The sequence below is a fragment of the Nannobrachium achirus genome (genome assembly GCF_963921795.1).
Source record: "Nannobrachium achirus genome assembly, chromosome: 11".
NCBI classification, from domain to species: Eukaryota; Metazoa; Chordata; class Actinopteri; order Myctophiformes; family Myctophidae; genus Nannobrachium; species Nannobrachium achirus.
Genome location: NC_137820.1, coordinates 57,260,686 through 57,281,620, shown reverse-complemented (window position 1 = coordinate 57,281,620; position 20,935 = coordinate 57,260,686). Strand labels below are relative to the sequence as shown.

General features: G+C 43.5%; 1 protein-coding gene across 1 annotated transcript in view; it reads left to right on the top strand.

Annotated features, from left to right (window-relative positions):
* Window positions 1–20,935, top strand: part of kcnq1.2 (potassium voltage-gated channel, KQT-like subfamily, member 1.2) — a gene marked incomplete at its 5' end in the record, with an annotated part of 482,784 nt that overhangs the window by 293,690 nt on the left and 168,159 nt on the right. The window contains one exon of the mRNA XM_080737216.1: window positions 20,732–20,807. Within this exon, the coding sequence (XP_080593342.1) occupies window positions 20,732–20,807 (76 nt within the window). The remainder of the gene's footprint in view (window positions 1–20,731; window positions 20,808–20,935) is intronic.

Sequence of the window (20,935 nt, the reverse complement as noted above, 5' to 3'; positions counted from 1 at the left end):
ATCATATTAGAACTGGGGACCCCCTCAAAATAATCATTTTAGAACTGGGGACCCCTTCAAAATAATCATATTAGAACTGGAGACCCCCTCAAAATAATCATATTAGAACTGGGGACCCCCTCAAAATAATCATATTAGAACTGGGGACCCCCTCAAAATAATCATTTTAGAACTGGGGACCCCTTCAAAATAATCATATTAGAACTGGAGACCCCCTCAAAATAATCATATTAGAACTGGGGACCCCCTCAAAATAATCATATTAGAACTGGAGACCCCCTCAAAATAATCATATTAGAACTGGGGACCCCCTCAAAATAATCATATTAGAACTGGAGACCCCCTCAAAATAATCATATTAGAACTGGGGACCCCCTCAAAATAATCATATTAGAACTGGGGACCCCCTCAAAATAATCATATTAGAACTGGGGACCCCCTCAAAATAATCATATTAGAACTGGGGACCCCCTCAAAATAATCATATTAGAACTGGGGACCCCCTCAAAATAATCATTTTAGAACTGGGGACCCCTTCAAAATAATCATATTAGAACTGGAGACCCCCTCAAAATAATCATATTAGAACTGGGGACCCCCTCAAAATAATCATATTAGAACTGGAGACCCCCTCAAAATAATCATATTAGAACTGGGGACCCCCTCAAAATAATCATATTAGAACTGGAGACCCCTTCAAAATAATCATATTAGAACTGGGGACCCCCTCAAAATAATCATATTAGAACTGGGGACCCCCTCAAAATAATCATATTAGAACTGGGGACCCCCTCAAAATAATCATATTAGAACTGGAGACCCCCTCAAAATAATCATATTAGAACTGGGGACCCCCTCAAAATAATCATATTAGAACTGGAGACCCCTTCAAAATAATCATATTAGAACTGGGGACCCCCTCAAAATAATCTTATCAGAGCTGGGGACTCCTCAACTCTGACAATGTATCGCATCGCATTACATTGCGATGCTTTGTGAGCACTGTATTTATTTTTTACTTTTACTTTCCTTGAGTATTTCCTTTTTCCAATTATTCTCCATTTTAGTATTTGCTACTTTTGTTTAATTAGTGTGGTTGCCCAACGAGACTATAGTAACATAGTACTATATAGTCCGACTTTCTTCTATTTCAAAGTACCCTGGGTTGCCGTGACGGCAGTCCAGGGGTGCCGCGAGATAATTTGATAATATTTGGAATTTATTATTTATATATAATTTATTTTCAGTCAGTTCTAACCAAAATGGCTATTATCTCAATGTTTTCCTCGCAACATAATCACTCAAATATCGTCACTGTCGGGCAGAAACCTCGTATCTCCAAGTTTTCAAATGTGTACATCTTTTGGTAAAGCAAAGCCCTGCTTCATCATACAAGACTGTCGCACAAAACTAGTGAAAACAGCCGATCTACAAGCACACAATCGCGAGGCGTTATGGAAAATTGGAAAATCCAAATTGTAAGACGTAATTCATTTGCAAGTCTGACTCGCGTCACGGCAACCACACTTGGAATTTCTCAGAATTGCATCTTTAAAAACATGATCTGGGTACTTCATCCAGAGGCGTCAATTGGGTATGGCAATGTATGGCAGCTGTCATACCTTGGCTACAGGGGGGGAAAAAAAACGAACATAAAATGTACTTCTTAAAATCGCGCGAAGACACCAGTCATGTTTTTGATTGATTGATTGAAGAATTTATTAGAAGTTTGCAATAGAAAAAAGTACAGTTTCATGACAGTACAAATCACTGGTACAAGGTCAACTAAAAGGAGATCCTAGAAAGCCGAGGCTTATTTCCACAGGAACCACACTTTAAGTATCTCATATAACATTGAAAGACAGACGGATAGAACATAGTACTTTATCTAGGATAATATCAGTTTCAAAAGCATAACATCAAATACAAAAGGCAGAATACAAAGAAAAAGGGGGGGGGGAGCATGGGGGCTTAGTCTATTTACAAGTCACAGGTAGCTGCTGTCTGAAGGTGACTTTTCATACCAATTTTGAAGGAGGCTAGGGATTTGCTCTCCTTTAGGGCTTGTGGAAGGGCGTTCCACATGTTGATGGTATAGCAGGAGAACGAGTTAGCGCCTTGTTTAGTGTTAAATCTACGCTGATGATGATTAGTGGAGCTGCCTCTGGTGTTATGATCGTGAACATCCTTGACCTTTAAGAAGTAGTTTGTCAGGTACATGGGAATCTTGGAGGTGTAGTGTATCTTGTACACCAGGCCCATTGCAAGATGCTGTACTCTGTCAGCTACTTTGAGCCACCCCACGCTTTCGTGGTGATGCTCGGTAAGGTGGGTCAGAGGAGGGAGACCAAGCACAACCCTAATTAGTTTGTTTTGGGCTGTTTGGAGCTTTAGCTTTAAGGCAGCTGGGGCGTCGCGATACCAGACAAGGACTCCGTAATCAATGAGGGGCCCAATAAGAGCACCTCCTAGTGTCTTTCGGGATGTTGCCACACCTTAGCTTTTGCTGAACTGACGCCACTGACTTCCTCCACCACTGCCTTACCCTGCCATCCATGCAGTCACATGAAGGCTTTGACACACACACACACACACACACACACACACACACACACACACACACACACACACACACACACACACACACACACACACAGGGTTCCCACGGTCATGACATTCCTGGAAATATTTTGAAATTTTGAAAAATATTTTTCCAGTACTGGAAACGTTTTGGAATTGATCAAGGGTGTTGGAAGGTCCTGGAAAAAATAGCTATGCATTGTCTTTGGTTATTGATTGTGTTAATACCTCTAAAATGACAAATTAAACATTGGCCAAACTATCAAATATTAGAGGCAGAAATTGTGAAAATAGCAGATGCGAGGCGTTGTGAGCATGTAGATCGGCTATTTTCACAATAAAATTCTTAGTGCTCGTCAGGGTGCCGGGTCCCCAGTTCAAATATGATTATGTCGGGCATACACTACTTGTCTTTGGGCATTGCGCATAGGAGTAAGCGACTTGTTATTGAGCTGAATTATTGTTATATAGTCCTGGAAATCGGGTTAATATTCTGGAAAAGTTTTGGAAATTAATTGGTAAAGATGTGTGGGAACCCTGCACACACACACAGAAACAGAGACAGAGACAGACGTGGGAACTGACTGACAAACGCGCTGGCTCTGTGCCCGGCCGCCTGCTCGCCCGCCACAGAAGAACATCAAATGACAGGCGGAACATTGAGTCTTTTTCCTGAGCGTTACGTACGTCTGTGACTGCAGATCAGCTGAATCCTGTCAACATGCTGCCTCACCTGACCGTCTGACCTAAGACCTGGACCAGACTGACGGAGGGGAGGGTAGGGGGAGAGGAGGAAAAAACAACATATACTGTAGTCCCAAAGAAGCAAAGAGAAGAAATAAGTAAGAAGTAGCGGTGCACAATCAAAGTCGTTGATTTAATTGATTATAATAAAGAATCGATAATTTAAAGGGGTACTGTCACCTAAAGGGGTACTGTCACTTTAAAAAGTCATCTTAAAATATGAGTTAATATTTTTATGATGTCATTATGGGAATGCTCAATTATAAGCCAATCAAATTAATTGACTGTACTACTGTACTACTTACTGTACTGGTCAGCTGTTGTTGGTGGGGGAGGGGCAGATTACACTGTGACATGAGTTTCAGACTATTTCAGACCGTTTTCAGAGAGACCACGTGACATACTGTATCATACTATTATAATTTCAGGGCGTGTCAGCGGGCCTTTAATAAAATAATCGATCACTAATTGATCCCAGTTCCGACATGTCATTATAGATGAAAATGAATCCCCAAAAAAGTTACTTTTTCAAAATTGTGGAAGTAGCTGATCTACAAGCTCACAGCGGTGCATGAAGTTCGTCGTCTTTGCACGATTTATTCACAACACTGTTGTGCAACAAAGTATAAAGATTAAGTGGTTAATCGCTTTGTTGATATTTCAAAATATATATTTACATATATCGTCTAAGTGGAGTTCAAAAGTGTCACTTTTATGGATTCAAAAACGGTGCGCTGCGTTTTGAGCTTGTGGATCTGCTACTCTTTATATCGTCGTTGTCGAGCGTAAACCTTGTATCTCCAAGTTTCAAATTTGTACATTCTTTCGTAAAGTAAAGCCTTGCTTCATCACACAAGGCGGTCGCACAAAAGTAGTGAAAACAGCAGATCTACAAGCACACAACGCCTCGCGGCGCGAGGCGTTGTGTGCTGGTAGATCAGCTGTTTTCACTAGTTTAAATCATTTTTAAAATGATGAATGCAAAACGAACGGTTTTGGACATACATGGTTTTCATCCGACAACGACGATATGCTTTTGTGTGGCTCTGTTGCTATAGATCAAGTGGTAGGGCCTTCATTTATGAAAAAGATAGAATATGTCTATATAGCGTGACGCTATATAGATTAAAACACGCTTCTTGATTATTCAACGAATCAAAAGAAAAAAGAAAAATCGACCGAACAGTCGCTCAATAAAATAACCGATATACTTCCAGCCCTATAGAAGGAAATGAGTGGGATCCATTCATCCACCGTCCGATTCTCAATCAAAGGGCCACAGTTATGAGAGGCTCAGCCATTATGAGAAAATGAGGAGGCGTCTGGGAACAAGGGTGCAAAAAAAAAAAAAAAAAAAGAGCCATAATTGGATGCCTGTCCCTGGCCAATGTTTCGGGGGCAAATTATCAACGCATGGGTTGAATTGCCAGGCTGCACATTGCGGAGGTGGGAACAGTGGAGTGCTTTGAGGAGGCAGCGTGACGCGCTAATAGAATCATTTAGTAGCGTTGAGGATAATGACAGGCAGTGATGGACGAGGCCCACCAGGTCCTCTTGCATCTGCTGCTGCATGAGGAGGCCTCCGTTGGCACGTTAAGGCCTGCTGCTGGTTAGCGCTGGAGGGGTGGCTGGTTGCACCCACCCAGACACCCAGGCCTTAATGCACCGCCCTTTAGGGCAGGGGTTCTCAACCTTTTCAGGCCAAGACCCCTCAAAATAATACCAGTAAGACTCCCTAATCGGGAGATAAGCGACCGTCACGTCGCATACACAAACTTTAAAGGCAATCGTTGCCAATCAGGAGGGAATATGGGAAATGGGACAGATCCATGTTGATGACATGACTGTAGAGATACTGTGTACCGCTTCACGTGATTTTTTTCACAGGTCCATTATTTATTCGCCACTTTAGGACCACAATTTGATGAGATTTAGCCTCTCAGACCCAAATTAGAATAATAATTTGTTGTCGTTGGATAAGATTTTGTCCACAATTCCATGTCATGTCGATGCTGCTACCATAGGAGAGATGACGAGTCTACGTTGATGAAAATATACAGGCGGAGCGACAAAATCATACTTCCGTGGAAACGGTTGTGTTCGTGCTCATTTCGTCCGTGCGCGGGCACACACACACACACACACACACACACGGGCGCGCCCGTGACAAGAGTTGAAAAGTACCTCAAGATTGCTCTTAAGTACAGTGCCTGGAGTAAATGTATTTAGTTCCTCCGCTGACTGTAAGCCCTCTAACCATTAGCACTGCCTGGAGGCCAGGAATACAAACCCTTTGAACTTCACATTTGATGTGGTGACACATGTAGCCGTGTCAACACAAGTCTCACTTCTGCTGTGTACAAATGTGGAAATACCAGAAGTACTAGAGCATTACTCTAGATGATTGTAGAACATTCCCTGGAGGAATTGGGTCATTGGGTTGTGCATCAGGGACGTGCAGAGAATGTTAGAGAGGCAGGGGCTGGAATTTCCAAAAGGGACGAAAATAGCAGACCTCCAAGCTCACAACGCGTTGCAGCGCGACGCGTTGTGAGCTTGGAGGTCGGCTATTTTCGGTGTGTGAAACCACACTGAACTAAGCATGACCAAGTCAATACCTGAGATGTGGCGTAATGGCATGGATTTCTACACAGAGAGGGCAATTCTTTCAACATAAGATGCTGCCAGGGGAGTTTTGACAAGGCCATTCTCTTGAATGCTGCCTTCAGGTATGGCATGGAAAGAGGGTATTTGGCATTTATTTCACCATAGTAAAAATTGCATTTTTGGTCTGGAAAGGGCAGTTTTTACAGACAGATAAAAGGGCAGGGGCTCAAGCCCCCTTTGATGTCTATATGTGCACATGCCTGTTGTGCATTCTATATGAGTAAGTGGTGGAAAGTACAGTAACTAAGTACATTTACTCGAGTACTGGACTTACGTACAATTTTACACAATGGAAATACTGGTAGGGTGAGTTATTTTCTTTGGTAAATATTGGTAAATAAGTGTTAAATAGCTCTAATCAGTGCAATAGAATGTTTGTTCAGTAACAGGAGTCTCTCCATGCCTCTCCAGCTTTTTATGAAAGGAGTAGTTCACCCCCAAAATGACTTTTTCCCCCTATCGATTACTCACCCCATGGAGACTATATAATAATATTATTTAGTTTTTGTCGCATTCCTAAGCCAATAATCTAAGGAGACTCTTTGTAGGCCCATCAATTCCGGGCCCAAATGCATTTGGGTCCCCATCCGGAATCAACGGTAATACATTTATTATAATCAAATTATTGGCTTAGGAATGCAACTAAAACAAAAACATAAACATATTATTGAACTACTCCTTTAAGCAGAAAATGCATTTCCAGGTCGGGATACCAATTTTAATCCAATCAGGATAGAGGACTCAGACAGGATACAGATAAACAAGTGAAGTGGAAATGAGCAGAACATTTTGAACCGGAACACTATCAAAATGAGTACTCTCTCCTCATTGGTAGGAATTTTGCAACCCGCCTGAAAATGTATGTTCTGTTTATTGAAGAGCTGGCGAGACAGGGATACTCCTGTTACAAGAACAAACACTCTCTGGCCATGCGTCAGAATATAGTGCTTTAACAAAAAAAAAACGTTTTTGTTTTAAACCTTTTAAGTTGACGTACTAACAGTACCTTCAGTCACTGTCAACATGGTATGCATAAATGTATGGTAGCATGGAAGGGTCAAATATGACAAGTTGGGAGTGAAAATACATCTCTCTCTGTCTCTCTCTCACTCACTGTGTCAAGGTAATGACAGGTTTGTGTGACAGACAGTGTCGTGTTGGTTAAACATGGTTGGCCCATGCTATGAGGTCACAGGGATGTATAACGCTATCATCATATTTACATTATATAGTTATAGTATGTGTATTTAACGCTATCATCATATTTATATTGGCCGCTTTCCCGGCCAGCATCAAGGCATGGTTGCCACTAATTGCATGTACCTGTGTGCAGTTACAGTAGGTATGTACAGTATATGATGCTCTAGTACAGTGAGCATGGGAAAAAGAAGAATCTGCCATTGCAAAAAAATTTGGCCAATATCTACAGAGCGATATTTGTTTGGCCATGCCGGGCTATGTGTGTGTGTGTGTGTGTGTGTGTGTGTGTGTGTGTGTGTGTGTGTGTGTGTGTGTGTGTGTGTGTGTGTGTGTGTGCCCACGGGATGGCATTTCCGGGTATGTGTGAGAGAGAAGTGCGTCTGCATTGTGCGTCTGCAGTTACTCAACATAATGGTTCTCAACGTTAGGTCTAAATGGGAGCTTTACGGGTCTGTGATTCTGAGAGCGTACGAATGGAACCAAACGCTCTCATATATTACAGTGCATACTGTAGATTGTGGTCTCAGATATTAAAATGGTATCAAACTGGGAGTTCCTTGACATTTAAAAGAAAATCACACCTGGTGTGAAGTGAGCGGTGCTATTTATGACTTTAATTGTCCTGCGAAGCTTGGCCAATGTGACTCAATGTGACTAAAACTAAAACATTTACTTAAATATGAGTAAAACTAAATGGAATTGCATTCAAAAAGAATATGTCTAAAACTGAATATGAGCTTGCTGTCAAAACTAACACTGTATAGGCAATATAAGGGTAGCTTGGTGTAAAGCTTTTTGAAACAAATAGCAGCTTTTTTTTCAGTCTCTCTCTTACTAGCTCCCATCCCTTACTCAGTGTTTCTTTTGATCTCTCTATTTCTCTCTCTCTCTCTCCCACTCTCTTCCCCGATCTCTGTGCCCTCCCTCTCAGTGGCGACATGGCAGCGCGCAGCCGGTGCACACACACACACACACACACACACACACACACACACACACACACACACACACACACACACACACACACACACACACACATCAAACGGCGCTCTTGTCTCTTTGTTGTCAGCTCGTAGCGGTTGGCTGCTCTTTGATCCAGTTCAGACCCTGTATTGTCTCCAGCATGTCCTGATCAAGGCCTTATTGATCTGAGAACCATGGGCACCAAGAGAGAGAGAGAGAGAGAGAGAGAGAGAGAGAGAAAAGCCTGCGCAGCATGCATATTTTGCGGGCAGAAACCTTTTTGTGAGTTAACGTCATCCTACTTGACACTAAATACTACAGTGTCACACAGAATCATCAACATAGCAGATCTGCAAGTGAGCTTGTGTATCATTACATTACAGTACTTTTGATGCTTTCAAATTTGAATCCTGAAAAGTAACAGCTTTTGAGATTGTACAAATGGAGTTGTTTTTGACTTAAAGGGGTACTGCCACCTAAAGGGGTTGAGGGGCAGATTACACTGTGACATGAGCTTCTCTGAAAACGGTCTGAAAACAGTCTGAAGCTGCATGTCACAGTGTAATCTGCCCCTCGCCCCCCAACAACAGCTGACCAGTACAGTAAGTAGTCATACAGTCAGGCTATACAGACAGTTCATTTGATTGGCTTATAATTGTGCATCCCCAAAATGACATCATAAAAATATTAACTTGTTTTTTAAGATGATTCTTAAAGTGACAGTAAGCCTTTATGTGACAGGCCCCCTTTAAGTAAAAGTAACGATACCACAATATAAACTCTTAATTAATGTCTGTATTCAAAACTATACAGTACCAAAGTCTATTTCAAAAGATTCTGCTATATACTTGTGGGGGACATTTTGGTCCTCACGACTATAGTAATCCAAGTACACACACACATGCATGCACGCACTTACGCACACACACACACACACACACACACACACACACACACACACACACACTGGTGTGTAACGAAGGCCACCGTTTTCAGAGAGACTCCAAGGTTATTGCTGCTCCCTTGGAAGCACACAGGATATTTGACTGTCCTCTGCCAAGACAAAGAACTTCATCTAACTCTGTTCAATTACTGTGGAGACTGCCTGCCTCACTCTGCGTGTGTGTTTGTGTGTGTGTGTGTGTGTGTGTGTGTGTGTGTGTGTGTGTGTGTGTGTGTGTGTGTGTGTGTGCGCGTGTGTGTGCGCGTGTGTGTGTGTGTGCGTGTGCGTGCGTGTGCGTGTGCGTGTGTGTGTGTGTGCGTGTGCGTGTGCGTGTGCGTGTGCGCGTGCGCGTGTGCGTGTGCGTGTGCGTGTGCGTGTGTGTGTGTGTGTGTGTGTGTGTGCGTGCGTGTACGAGGCTGAGCGAGTTGCCCCAGACAACCTGACAGTGGTGTGAAGTAAAGTACATTTACTCAAGTACTTTTGAGGTATTTGTAATGTACTTTACTTGAGTATGTCCAATTTCCAATACTTTTAGTTCTACTCCACTACATTTATTTGAAAACTTTAGTTACTAGTTACTTTGCAGATATAAATTGTAATATTATAAAACATACATTAACCACTTTAGCCTTATTTTATACCGTGGCTGTTTGACAAGCTACAAGCTCACAACTCATCGCATCGCGATGTGTTGTGAGCTTGTACATCTGCTATTAAAAAAAAATCGTACTTGAAGTAAAAGAAAATCTTTTCTTCCGCCGGGAAAATGGAAAGTATATTGTTGCCGTCGTGCAGAACCTCTCATCTCCATATTCCGACTTTTTTCGGGGGTTTTTTCTTCGTAAATGAACGCATCAAAAGTAGCAGATCCACAAGCTTAAAAAAAAAGTAACAGGTTTCTTTGGACATGTGAGGTTTCTCCACTCGACAAGAGACAATAGATGAAGTTTGGTGGCGGGTGTTTGGTGAGACGAATCTTCTACACCAATGGAAAATAAACAAGGGGTTGTTGGGGCAGGGCGGGGGGGGGGGGGGGGGAATGGGGGGAGAAGATGAGTGACAGAGAGCCGGCAAGTGCTCGAATGTCGGTCAGCATCCACGGAGAGATGATGTGGTTGATGTATACCAAATGTTCTCTCTCTCTCCCACCCCCATCTGGAGAGGAGTGTGAATCTAAGTAGTATTGAAGGGAGTAGAAAAAAAGAGAACTGTGTGTTATTCTTTTATGGTGCTGACCTGCCCAACATGTGTGCACGGTTGTGAAAGGCGGGAAAACGGGTGGGGGGGGGACGGGGGGAGGGAGGAGGGGTTTACAGACGTACGAGCGAGCGATCAAAACCACACGTGTTTTTTGTTTCCTACATGTGTTTTCTTTCCCAATTACGCTGGAAGAAAAAAGAAAATAACGCACACACATCCTCCTTTTATGATGATGCACAGAGAGAGAAAGAGGGGGAGAGAGAGAGAGCTGTGTTGACCCCTCCTCTTGCCTAATTCAAGCTCCGTCGTACGACAGTGTGGTGACGTGCTGCTGTAACTTGTAGATCGTAGCTGTTTTCAGCATATTGTCGTTGTCGGGTCCAGAACCTTCCCTTTTTTGTTATTATTTTAAAAACAATTTAGAATAATGAAAATAGCTGATCTACAAACATACAACGCCTCGCATGGCGAGGCGTTGTGTGCTTATAGATCAGCTATTTTCACTACTTTCATGCAAAAAAATTTATGATGACGTATAGGGCTTTAATTTACAAAAGAACATACACAATTGAAACTTGGAGATACAAGGTTTCTGCCCGACAGTGACGATATGATTGCGACCGTCAGGTCACAGTTACTATGAAAACCTCCACCGGCTGTCAGTCTGTCTGTCAGTCTGTCTGTCACACGTCACACTTTTACCTACTCATATCTCCGCCACCGTTGCCCCGATCCATGCCAAACTTTGCACACACTCTTTGGTTGCCAAACCACAACCTCCACCCCTCATTTATCACATGCCCCTCTTCTAGCGCCACCATGAGGCTGATTCTTGCAAAAAACATTTTTGGACACTGCTCCTACAGATTTTTCCCTAAAATCACGCAAAGCGGTACACAGTATCTCTAAAGTCATGTCATCAATATGGATCTGTCCCATTTCCCATACTCCTTCCTGATTGGTTACCATTGCCTTCTAAAGTTTATATATGCGACCTGACAGTCGCTTATCTCCCGAGCATAAATCTGGCTTCCCTCTCTTTCTGTCTCTCTGTTTTTCTTTGGTTGTATAGGGTAGTGTTTCTCAAACTTTACGTGTCCATTCTAACAATGACATACGCAAGCTTTGGTCCCATGTTAGTCTGCCTCCGAGCAGAGGTGACGTGAAAGAGCGGATGTCCGTCCGTCACTCACGGACCAAAAAAAGATTGACACTGGTGACGTGGGAATTTACGTAAATGCCGGTATACAAAATATGGGCGTAAACGAGCTTAGTGAATGAGGCCCTGTGTGTGTGTGTGTGTGTGTGTGTGTGTGTGTGTGTGTGTGTGTGTGTGTGTGTGTGTGTGTGTGTGTGTGTAAGGCCGTGCCGGGGCCAGTGACAGCCTTTGATCCACTTGTTTTATGGTGCTTGTCATGGTATTGTCTGCTAACTTCTTTTGTTGTCATCCTGCCTAATTAAGACCTCAGAGCGCCTTGTTGACTCCACAGAGAGAGAGAGAGAGAGAGAGAGAGAGAGAGAGAGAGAGAGAGAGAGAGAGAGAGAGAGAGAGAGAGACTGTTTGGGGTGGGGGAGTGTGTGTGTGTGTGTGTGTGTGTGTGTGTGTGTGTGTGTGTGTGTGTGTGTGTGTGTGTGTGTGTGTGTGTGTGTGTGTGTGTGTGTGTGTGTGTGTGTGTGTGTGTGTGTGTGTGTATGGGAAATTGGAACTTTAACTGAGTATAGTCTCAGAGAAACAGTCAAAACAAGACTCATGCAATTCACACACACACACACACACACACACACACACACACACACACACACACACACACACACACACACACACACACACACACACACACACACACACACACACACACACACACGCACCCATCACTGGCTGTGACATTCAAATAACGTTTCATTTTCTTTGTGAGCGGCTCTTCAGTAGAGCAGATCTTATCTGAGACCACAAGCACACTGTCACCACCTTAACACACACACACATTCGCACACACACACACACACACACGCACGCACGCACGCACGCACGCACACTCTCGCACATGCACGTTTGCGCACACAGACACATACAAACAAATATACACATACAGTACACACACACAAACAGGGAGGCATGCAGGCACGCACGCACGCACTGCATGTTTATGGCGGAGGGAGGCAGCCTTTGATTTCAGATCCCATGCCATTGACCTTTGGCTTGGAGCTTTTATCTTTGGGTTGTTTCTGGTACTTCATGTATTTCATGTCTCTGCCATCCTGTCTGTCTGTCTGCCTGCCTGCCTGCCTGCCTGCCTGCCTGCCTGCCTGCCTGCCTGCCTTTCTGTCTGTCTGTCTGTCTGTCTGTCTGTCTGTCTGTCTGTCTGTCTGTCTGTCTGTCTGTCTGTCTGTCTGTCTGTCTGTCTGTCTGTCTGTCTGTCTGTCTGTCTGTCTGTCTGTCTGCCTAGGACATCTAGGGCCCTAAAACCCTAAACTTCTTTTCCTTTTTTTTTACTATTTCGAAAAACATTTCCGATCTACATCAACGCTTTGTGAGCTTGTAGATCAGCTATGTAAAAATGATTTTCAAAATAGTAAAAAGAGGCAAATATAAGTTTAGGGGTTGTTTAGGGTTTGGCTTGTTGAAAATAGGTCCCCTAGTCTACTGCTAGCTCAGTATTTATACACCGTGGTATTGATACTTTTACTTATAAGTCGCAAAGAAAAGTACAGAAAAGGGTGAAATATTGTTGGGAGTGAGAATGCTTTGCTGTGTGTGTGTGTGTGTGTGTGTGTGTGTGTCTCTCTCTGTCTCTGTCTCTGTCTCTTCCCCTCCCCTCCCTCCGCCCCCCCTCCCCCCCCTCTCTCTCTCTCTCCTATCTCGCCCGTCACTCTTCGCGGGCGCGCCAAGCGGCAGAATGTCGGAAGTGACTTCAAAGTAATAGAAAAAGAAAAGCTAAAATAGTGTGTATGTGAAGTGATTTGCTGTGCGAGCTTTGATCTGTCAGCAGCGTTGCTGTCAGGGAGAAGAAACAGACCTCTCACTGTGGAGGGAGAGAGAGAGAGAGAGCATGTTCTAGTACAGGGGTCTTCAATGTTTTCAGGCCAAGGACCCCTTAGTTCAGAGAGAGATGAAGCAGGGACCCCCTGCAACCTTTTCATAGTTTCCATATAGTTTCATTGTTTGACAGCACAATCATCAGTGTATTTTAGATTCATGTCAAATTGTAATTTTTAACCACTTGAACTGTTAATACATAATAAACTTGACATTTCACTCTGTACTTAGTGTGCTCTTTTTCCCCTCTACACTAAAAAGCTCTTTGCCGAAAATAGCCGATCTACAAGCTCACAACGCCCAACTATAGTGTGGTTGCCCTGCGTGGCGACACACTAACTAAATAAAAACTAAGCTATGATGACTAAAACTAAATGCACTTCTATTCACAAGACTATGTCTAAACTAAATAAAAATCAACACTGCTTGCCAAACATTGGTCACTTTGAGCGGGAAAAGTGAATGATTAACACTCGTCTCTCTCTCTCTCTCTCTCTCTCTCTCTTTCTCAGTAACCAGTTTCGGTGTGCCCTTTGGCAAACACCCAGCTAGTAGTCTGGTTGCCAGTAGGACACGGTGAAGGAATGTGTGCATGTGCGTTTGTATGTGTGTGCGTGTCACTCCATGGACAAGCGAAGAGCGTGGCTAAAAAAAGAACATGCAGACACAGCAAAGCGTTCTCTTCTCCCACACAAATACAGATTAAAAACCACACAAAGAAACTTCTGCCAAGAACACTCACCATGTTGGTTTGACACGAGTATGTACACAGTGGAAGATAGGAACCAAGTACATCTACTCAACTATACTGTACCAAAGCAGTGGTTGTCAACCTTTTCAGGCCGCGACTCCCTCCCCAAAACAATCATACTTGAACTGGGGCCCACCCTGACAAGCATTGGAGTTGAGGCATTACATTTTAGTTTGACTTGGTTCCACTGATAAATATTGTGAAAATAGAGCAGAGCGTTGTGAGGCGTTGTGAGCTTGTAGATCTTTTTCAAAATGTTTGCCTCTTTCTTATATTATTTGTCATTTTGGTCAATTATTTACCAGTTTTTATAGTATAGTTTGTTGATTACTTTTGATGCAGTATGGCCTTTTTTCATTTCTCTCTAAAATGGTATATTGGGTATCAAAAGTCCTTAAATTGTCACTTTACTGTCATCTGGGGACAGTAAAGTCACTCTCACAGGAGAGTTTGGACAAGGCAATTCTCTTGAATGCTGCCTTCAGGTATGGCATGGAAAGGAGGCATTTGCGTTTCTTTCACCATAGTAAAAACTGCATTCATGGTCTGGAGAGGGCACTTTTTTACAGACGGATAAAAGGGCAGGGGCTCAAGCCCCCTTTGATGTCTATGTGTGCACGTGCCTGCCTTCCCTGGTATAATGGGTTAAACATCGCTGCCTTCCACTTTCACATCTTCATTCTGCTTACTGTCCTTTAGTGACCTTTGACCTCAGAGAGTCATTCTGCTGAGCATGCAGCTCTCACTCAGTAAGAAGCGGAAGAAGCTCTCCGGTATTAACCATTCCACAATGTAGATACATTCTGTATTCAATATCGTCGTTGTCGGGTGGAAACCTTGTACGTCCAAGACCGTTCGTTTTGTATTTATCATTTTAAAAATGAACTAAACTAGTGAAAATAGCAGATCTACAAGCACACAACGCCTCGCACCGCGTGGCGTTGTGTGCTTGTAGATCGGCTGTTTTCACTACTTTTGTGCGACGGCCTTGTGTGATGAAGCAGGGCTTCACTTGGTGAAAAAACATACAAACTTGGAGATACGAGGTTTCTGCCCAACAGTGACGATATACTTTACTTTAGTTAAGGTCTTTGCTCACTGCCGCGTTTTTTTCCGGACAAATATCGGAGCGAAATTTGGAGCTCGTAAATAAAATAATCAACCTCACACTTATGTCAATCACGTTTGCACACTGCCACCCGTTTCATATTTATTTTTTGGGCTAGGGTTGATTTTCTTCAGATTTTCGCAACTGTCGCCACTGGGTGCCTTCTCTCTCTCTCTCTCTCTCTCTCTCTCTCTTTCTCTCTCTCTCTCTCTCTCTCTCTCTCTCTCTCTCTCTCTCTCTCCTTGGCCTGAAAAATGTTTTTTTTTGTGGATTTCGGTTTTCCAAAACAACGATAAAACGCAGCAGTGTGCATCCAGCTTTAAAGTATAAAAACTTTTCAGCATCGGGTGTGTGCAAAAAAAAAAACCCTGCAAAATGAAAAAAGATCATGTTAGGTTTACAATCAATCAATCAATCAATCAATGCTATACACTATATTTTACATATACAACATATCAATCATGTTGTTTGACAGTGACGCACATTGATTTCTGTTAATATTTACAGCGTATTAGACAGTGACTGAGTGGCTATTAAACTGTTGTTTAAAAAGTGTTGTGACATACTTCTCAGAGAGTTCAGGCTTCCTTTTGTGTGCGTGTGTGCGCACGCGCAAGCGTGTGTGTGCGTACGTACGTACGTGCGTGCGTGCAAGCGTGTTTCAATAAGTCATCCACTCATAGGAAAATGTGAGTCAGTGTTTTCACAGACAGCTAAACTGTGTCCCAGTGTTGGGCTGCAGCTGTCAGATTGAACATCCAGAGACATCTTGTAACACTTAGCAATAAATAAACGCACAGAGAACCAAGCAGCTACACAGGACACAGCGTACCCTCGTGACAAAACAAATACAAGTGTATAACATATACACTCTCGTTCCTCCGTGTGTGTGTGTGTGTGTGTGTGTGTGTGTGTGTGTGTGTGTGTGTGTGTGTGTGTGTGTGTGTGTGTGTGTGTGTGTGTGTGTGTGTGTGTGTGTGTGTGTGTGTGTGTGTGTGTGTGTGTGTGTGTGTGCTCAAGCACATATTTGTGCATACCTATGTTTGTGTATCTGTGCGTGCCTATCTGGGCTCAGTATGTGAGCGTGCGTGCATGCATGCTTGTGTGTGTTTGGGGGGGGGGGCACATGTGTGCATTAGTGTGTGTGCAGTGTTTATCTTAGTGCCAGTGGTGTGTCATGTGTTGTGTGTTGACACAGATGTGTGTAGTGTTGGGTTCAGGGACGCGAGGACGCAACATTCACTGCACTGACGGGACAAGGATTCCTCACTGCAGATGTGCAGTGTGTGCGTTCGTTGCTCGTGCACATGTCTGTGTGTGTGCACTGTGCACCCACATGTGCACTTGGCATGTGTGTGCAGTGTACATGACTATAATGTGACATTCCGTGTGGTGTTTTGTCTCTGTATTGTGTTTTCATGTGTCCCTTGTTTCCTAGTTCTAGTCGGTGTTTTACATTAAACAGTCGTGTTCTTTTAGTTTTCAAGTAAATGTGTCTACCTTGTTTCTTAGTTTAAGCCAGGACCAAAAAAAAAGAAGGAAAAAGAGGCCTATTTCCAGTATCTGTGCAAAGTAGGCGGTCTACTTTTTCTGAGAAAAAAATAATAATCATCATCCTTCGACTGTCGTCGAGATCCTAGATGCCACGTCTTTTCCATCGGGTCTTGTCGGTCATTGCTGCTCCCAGTTATTGGAATGCAAGTCCTGTGTCCCTGGAGATGGTGTCAGGATATGTATGAGGCCTGGTTCCTCTGGACGATTGGGGGAGCCGCCATAGCAGGATATCTGATATTACTTGATCCTTGGAGCGGTAGCAGTGACCAACAAAGATTGCTCTGCGACATGCTACGGTTGTTGTTGTTATTGGCGGCGGTTCACCATAGATCTGCTTTTTGGTTGGATGAGTTTTCCAGGAGATATTTTGAACACACATGAGGAGTCTTGTGTATCGTCACAGTCGGGCAGAAACCTCGTAACTCCAAGTTTCTAATTTGGACATTTCTTCGCAAAGTAAAGCCCTGCTTCATCATACAAGGCCGTCGCACAAAAGTAGTGAAAACAGCCGATCTACAAGCACACAACGCCTCGCGGTGCGAGGCGTTGTGTGCTTGTAGATCGGCTGTTTTCACTAGTTTGAATCATTTTTAAAATGATAAATGCAAAACGAACGGTTTTGGACATACAAGGTTTTCACCCGACAACGACGATATGTGCCATCAAGTCGGAATGTAGTTCCTTCTTCATAGTCCATGTTAGGTTGAACAAAATTAGGTTGGAGTCTATTAATTACAAATGGAGATTGATCGTAAACACAGCCTGGGGACCATTCTAGACTAGGTATTGGACCCAAACGCCACAAGCCACACAATAGACGGAACGTTTTTACACTCAAATTAAGAAAATGAAGGTAATTATCGACCTCTCTCTGTCCCATCTATAGCACCAGTACACATAGGACGTTTGCGTGATCTGCCGTCAGACAGCGCCCACTTAGTAGGGGTGGATATTGGCAAGAATCTCACAATGCAATATGTATCACTCTACTGTCCTTAGCTCTTAGGTCAGCCTTGACAGGGAGTTAAACAGTTTAATCCCATGCAAAGAAACACTGAGAGACAGTTCTTCAGTTTCTTATGGAACTCTTTACTTTGTGAAACTGTAAATAAGCACAGAAATACAGAAAATATGAATCATACTGAATAATGAACTGACATACAGTACAACTCCAACAACACTTCTCATCTAAACAGCACACAGGCACAGAGCACAGGCAGGCAAACATCAAAGGGGTCACCATGACAACACAATTGCTTTCAATTAAGCCCTCACTGGGCACAGGCAGCTGATTAGGCCAGGTGTGTACATTCACCAAACAAACTTTTTAAACACCATGAAATGTCCCCTTAAACATGAATTAAACCCCCAAAACAACATGATATAGAGAAATAAAGCATAACTATACAACAGATGTACATGAACTTACAGATTGTGCCGGAATCAAGGGCAAACATTCAAGAAAACACAGAGTGCAGTGGCAGCATAACACTCCTTCCCTCTCTGTGTCTGGGTGAGGAATGAGGAATTTCAACACTTGAGGGCTTAAATACCCAACACTAGGGGGCAGTGTTTTTCACTTCTACAGGTACAGAAATATGACACTGGGGCCAGAATAATCACGATACTTGGGTCACAATGCAATAGTATCACGATATACCGTCAATCTTTGCGATACGATACTATTGCGATATATCATCTTTAAAAGCTGAAGGCGCTGCTCTAATGTTGTTGTTTTCATTGTTCACAGCCATTTTCTCGAGAGACCTCACTCATTGAATCGTGGGAAGGGGAAGTAGCTACTATAGTACAGCGACATCTAGAGGCAGCGGAGTGTCAGGACCAGACTTCTACCATTGGTTCCAATGCATGGGAACATATTTTATTTTCCTCAAAGTATCGCGATAGTATGGCCTGAAGTATCGATACAGTATTGGCAAATAAACTATAGCAATGTATTGCCATATTGATTATATTGCCTACCCCTACCACTTAGGAGACATTTGTATGATGCTATGATGCCATTTGTGTACCATTTGCCCTCTAGTGGGATTGGGATGGCCTGAGACGTGTGCTCGGAAGAAGACTGCTTCTAGTTTCCTCCGTTGTTGCTGTTACCTGTCTTGTCCCACCGGTCCTTTGATTATTAGCTAATGTGTGTCCTCAGTGGCGTCAGTTCAGCAATGGAAAAGATGGGAGTCCTCATGGAAAATAGGCATTACATTTTGGATAACACGGTTCTATTGTGAAAATAGCAGATCTACTTGCTCACAACGCCTCGCGCTGCGAGGCGTTGTGAGCATGTAGATCGGCTATTTTCACAATGTCAGTTTTTTACACAGGTTTCTACGGTTTCTTGGGCTGGATATGGCAGCCTGGAATGGTTGTCCAAGTGCAGCTAAACTTAGCATGTAAACGTGCCACAATTAACAATAATGCATTGCACCTGTGCAGCTGACCTGCGGAACCTGGGAATATACCATTTTGTCAAGATGGGGAGAATACAAGTGTGGAGAATATAATTATAATATCTTGTTAAAGTGACCATTATGTTAAATGTTGCATTTGTAGTTATTTTACTGTAATTTAACAACATAATAACCAGCGCAGATAGACAAAGAGACATTCATGGATTTATATTTAAAGGTAACTTTTATTTTACCCCCTGGACCCAGGGTATGGCAGCTGCATACCCCTGCCATACCCAATTGACGCCCCTGTGTGTCCTTTTAGTTGTAGCCTATCCCTGTCGTTGATTGTCAGTCAGATCACCTGTGTGACCAGGTAGTCCATGTCTATTTACACTCCACTGATCTCTGCCAGTGGGTTGTCTGAATGTTACCTGTGTCAGTGTGTGTCAGTGGTGTTTGTTGACCTCTTGATTCCTTGTAGATTTCCTCGTAGACTTTCCCGCCAATTGTTCCCTGCGTTTTTGTGTTAATAAACACTTCTGAGTTGACCTGTCCTGCCTCGCCCTAAGTTTGGCTCCTACACGGTCCCCTGACTGGGGACCGCTCGTAATTCCGGCCTCCCATTATTCCCACGTAACGATGGAACCACAAAAGTTAGGCTAGTGTGAGGGATAGGGTTGGTTTATAATCAGCTATGTTATAATCAGCCGGGGGCGGCATAGCTCAGGGGTAGAAAAAACGTTATTAGAGCACAAAGGGTTCCCGAAGTGTTCCCAGTTCGAATCCGGGCTCCCCCTGAGTTAATGTCGAATGGTCCTTGAGCAAGACTCTGAACCCCTAATTGCTCCCGGTGAGTAGGTTGGTGCCTTGCATGGTTTCCTCTGCCACCGGTGTATGAATGTGTGTTTGAATGGGTGAATGTAATGCACAATCTATGTAAAGCGCCTTGGATAAAAGCGCTATATAAATGCACCATTTACCATTTACCATTTTAATCAGTGGTGGAAAAAGTAGTACAATTTTACTTTAGTATTAAGTATCAATACTGCAATAAAGAAATAACACTGTTACACGTATACATCCGGAATTCAAATTTTACTTGAGTAAAAATGTACTTAAAGTAGAAAGTACCGATGCAGAACGTCCCATTTCAAGTTTTCAAATGTACAAAATGTATGAAAATCTTTTTTTTACAAGCCAACACAGCAGCATGAGTACACTTAACCTTATTGCGACTGCCAGGTCGCAGTTACGAAAACCGTCTGTCCGTCAGGCCACAGTCAGCTGGGCTGCTCCTCTCCAACAGATGGCGCCAGAGCGCCACTGGAGGAGACGAGCGGTCCAGTCACTTTAGCGGGCGGCCAAGATGGCGGTGCCCACAGGCACAATAACAACAACTGCTCTCAACCGCTGTCGACCTGAAGGTCGCTCCTCGCCCTTACGGCGTGTTACCTGTGAGATCTGCAGAGAAGTGATTTGTTGACTCATGTCTCTCTCTCTCTCTCTCTCTCTCCTCTCTCTCTCTCTCTCTCTCTCTCTCTCTCTCTCTCTCTCTCTCCCCGGGTGTGTCCAGGATGTCTCACGCCCACAGGTCTGCAGTCAGAGTGCTGCGCAGGATGCAGTACTTTGTGGCCAGGAAGAAATTTATGGTGAGAGTTGAGCATGCACACAGAGAGGGGAGGGGACACAGGGAGTGAGAGAGACAGGAGACACAGAGAGCTAGAGAGAGAGAGACATACACACAGAGTGAGAGGGGGGGCAGAGAGTTACACACACA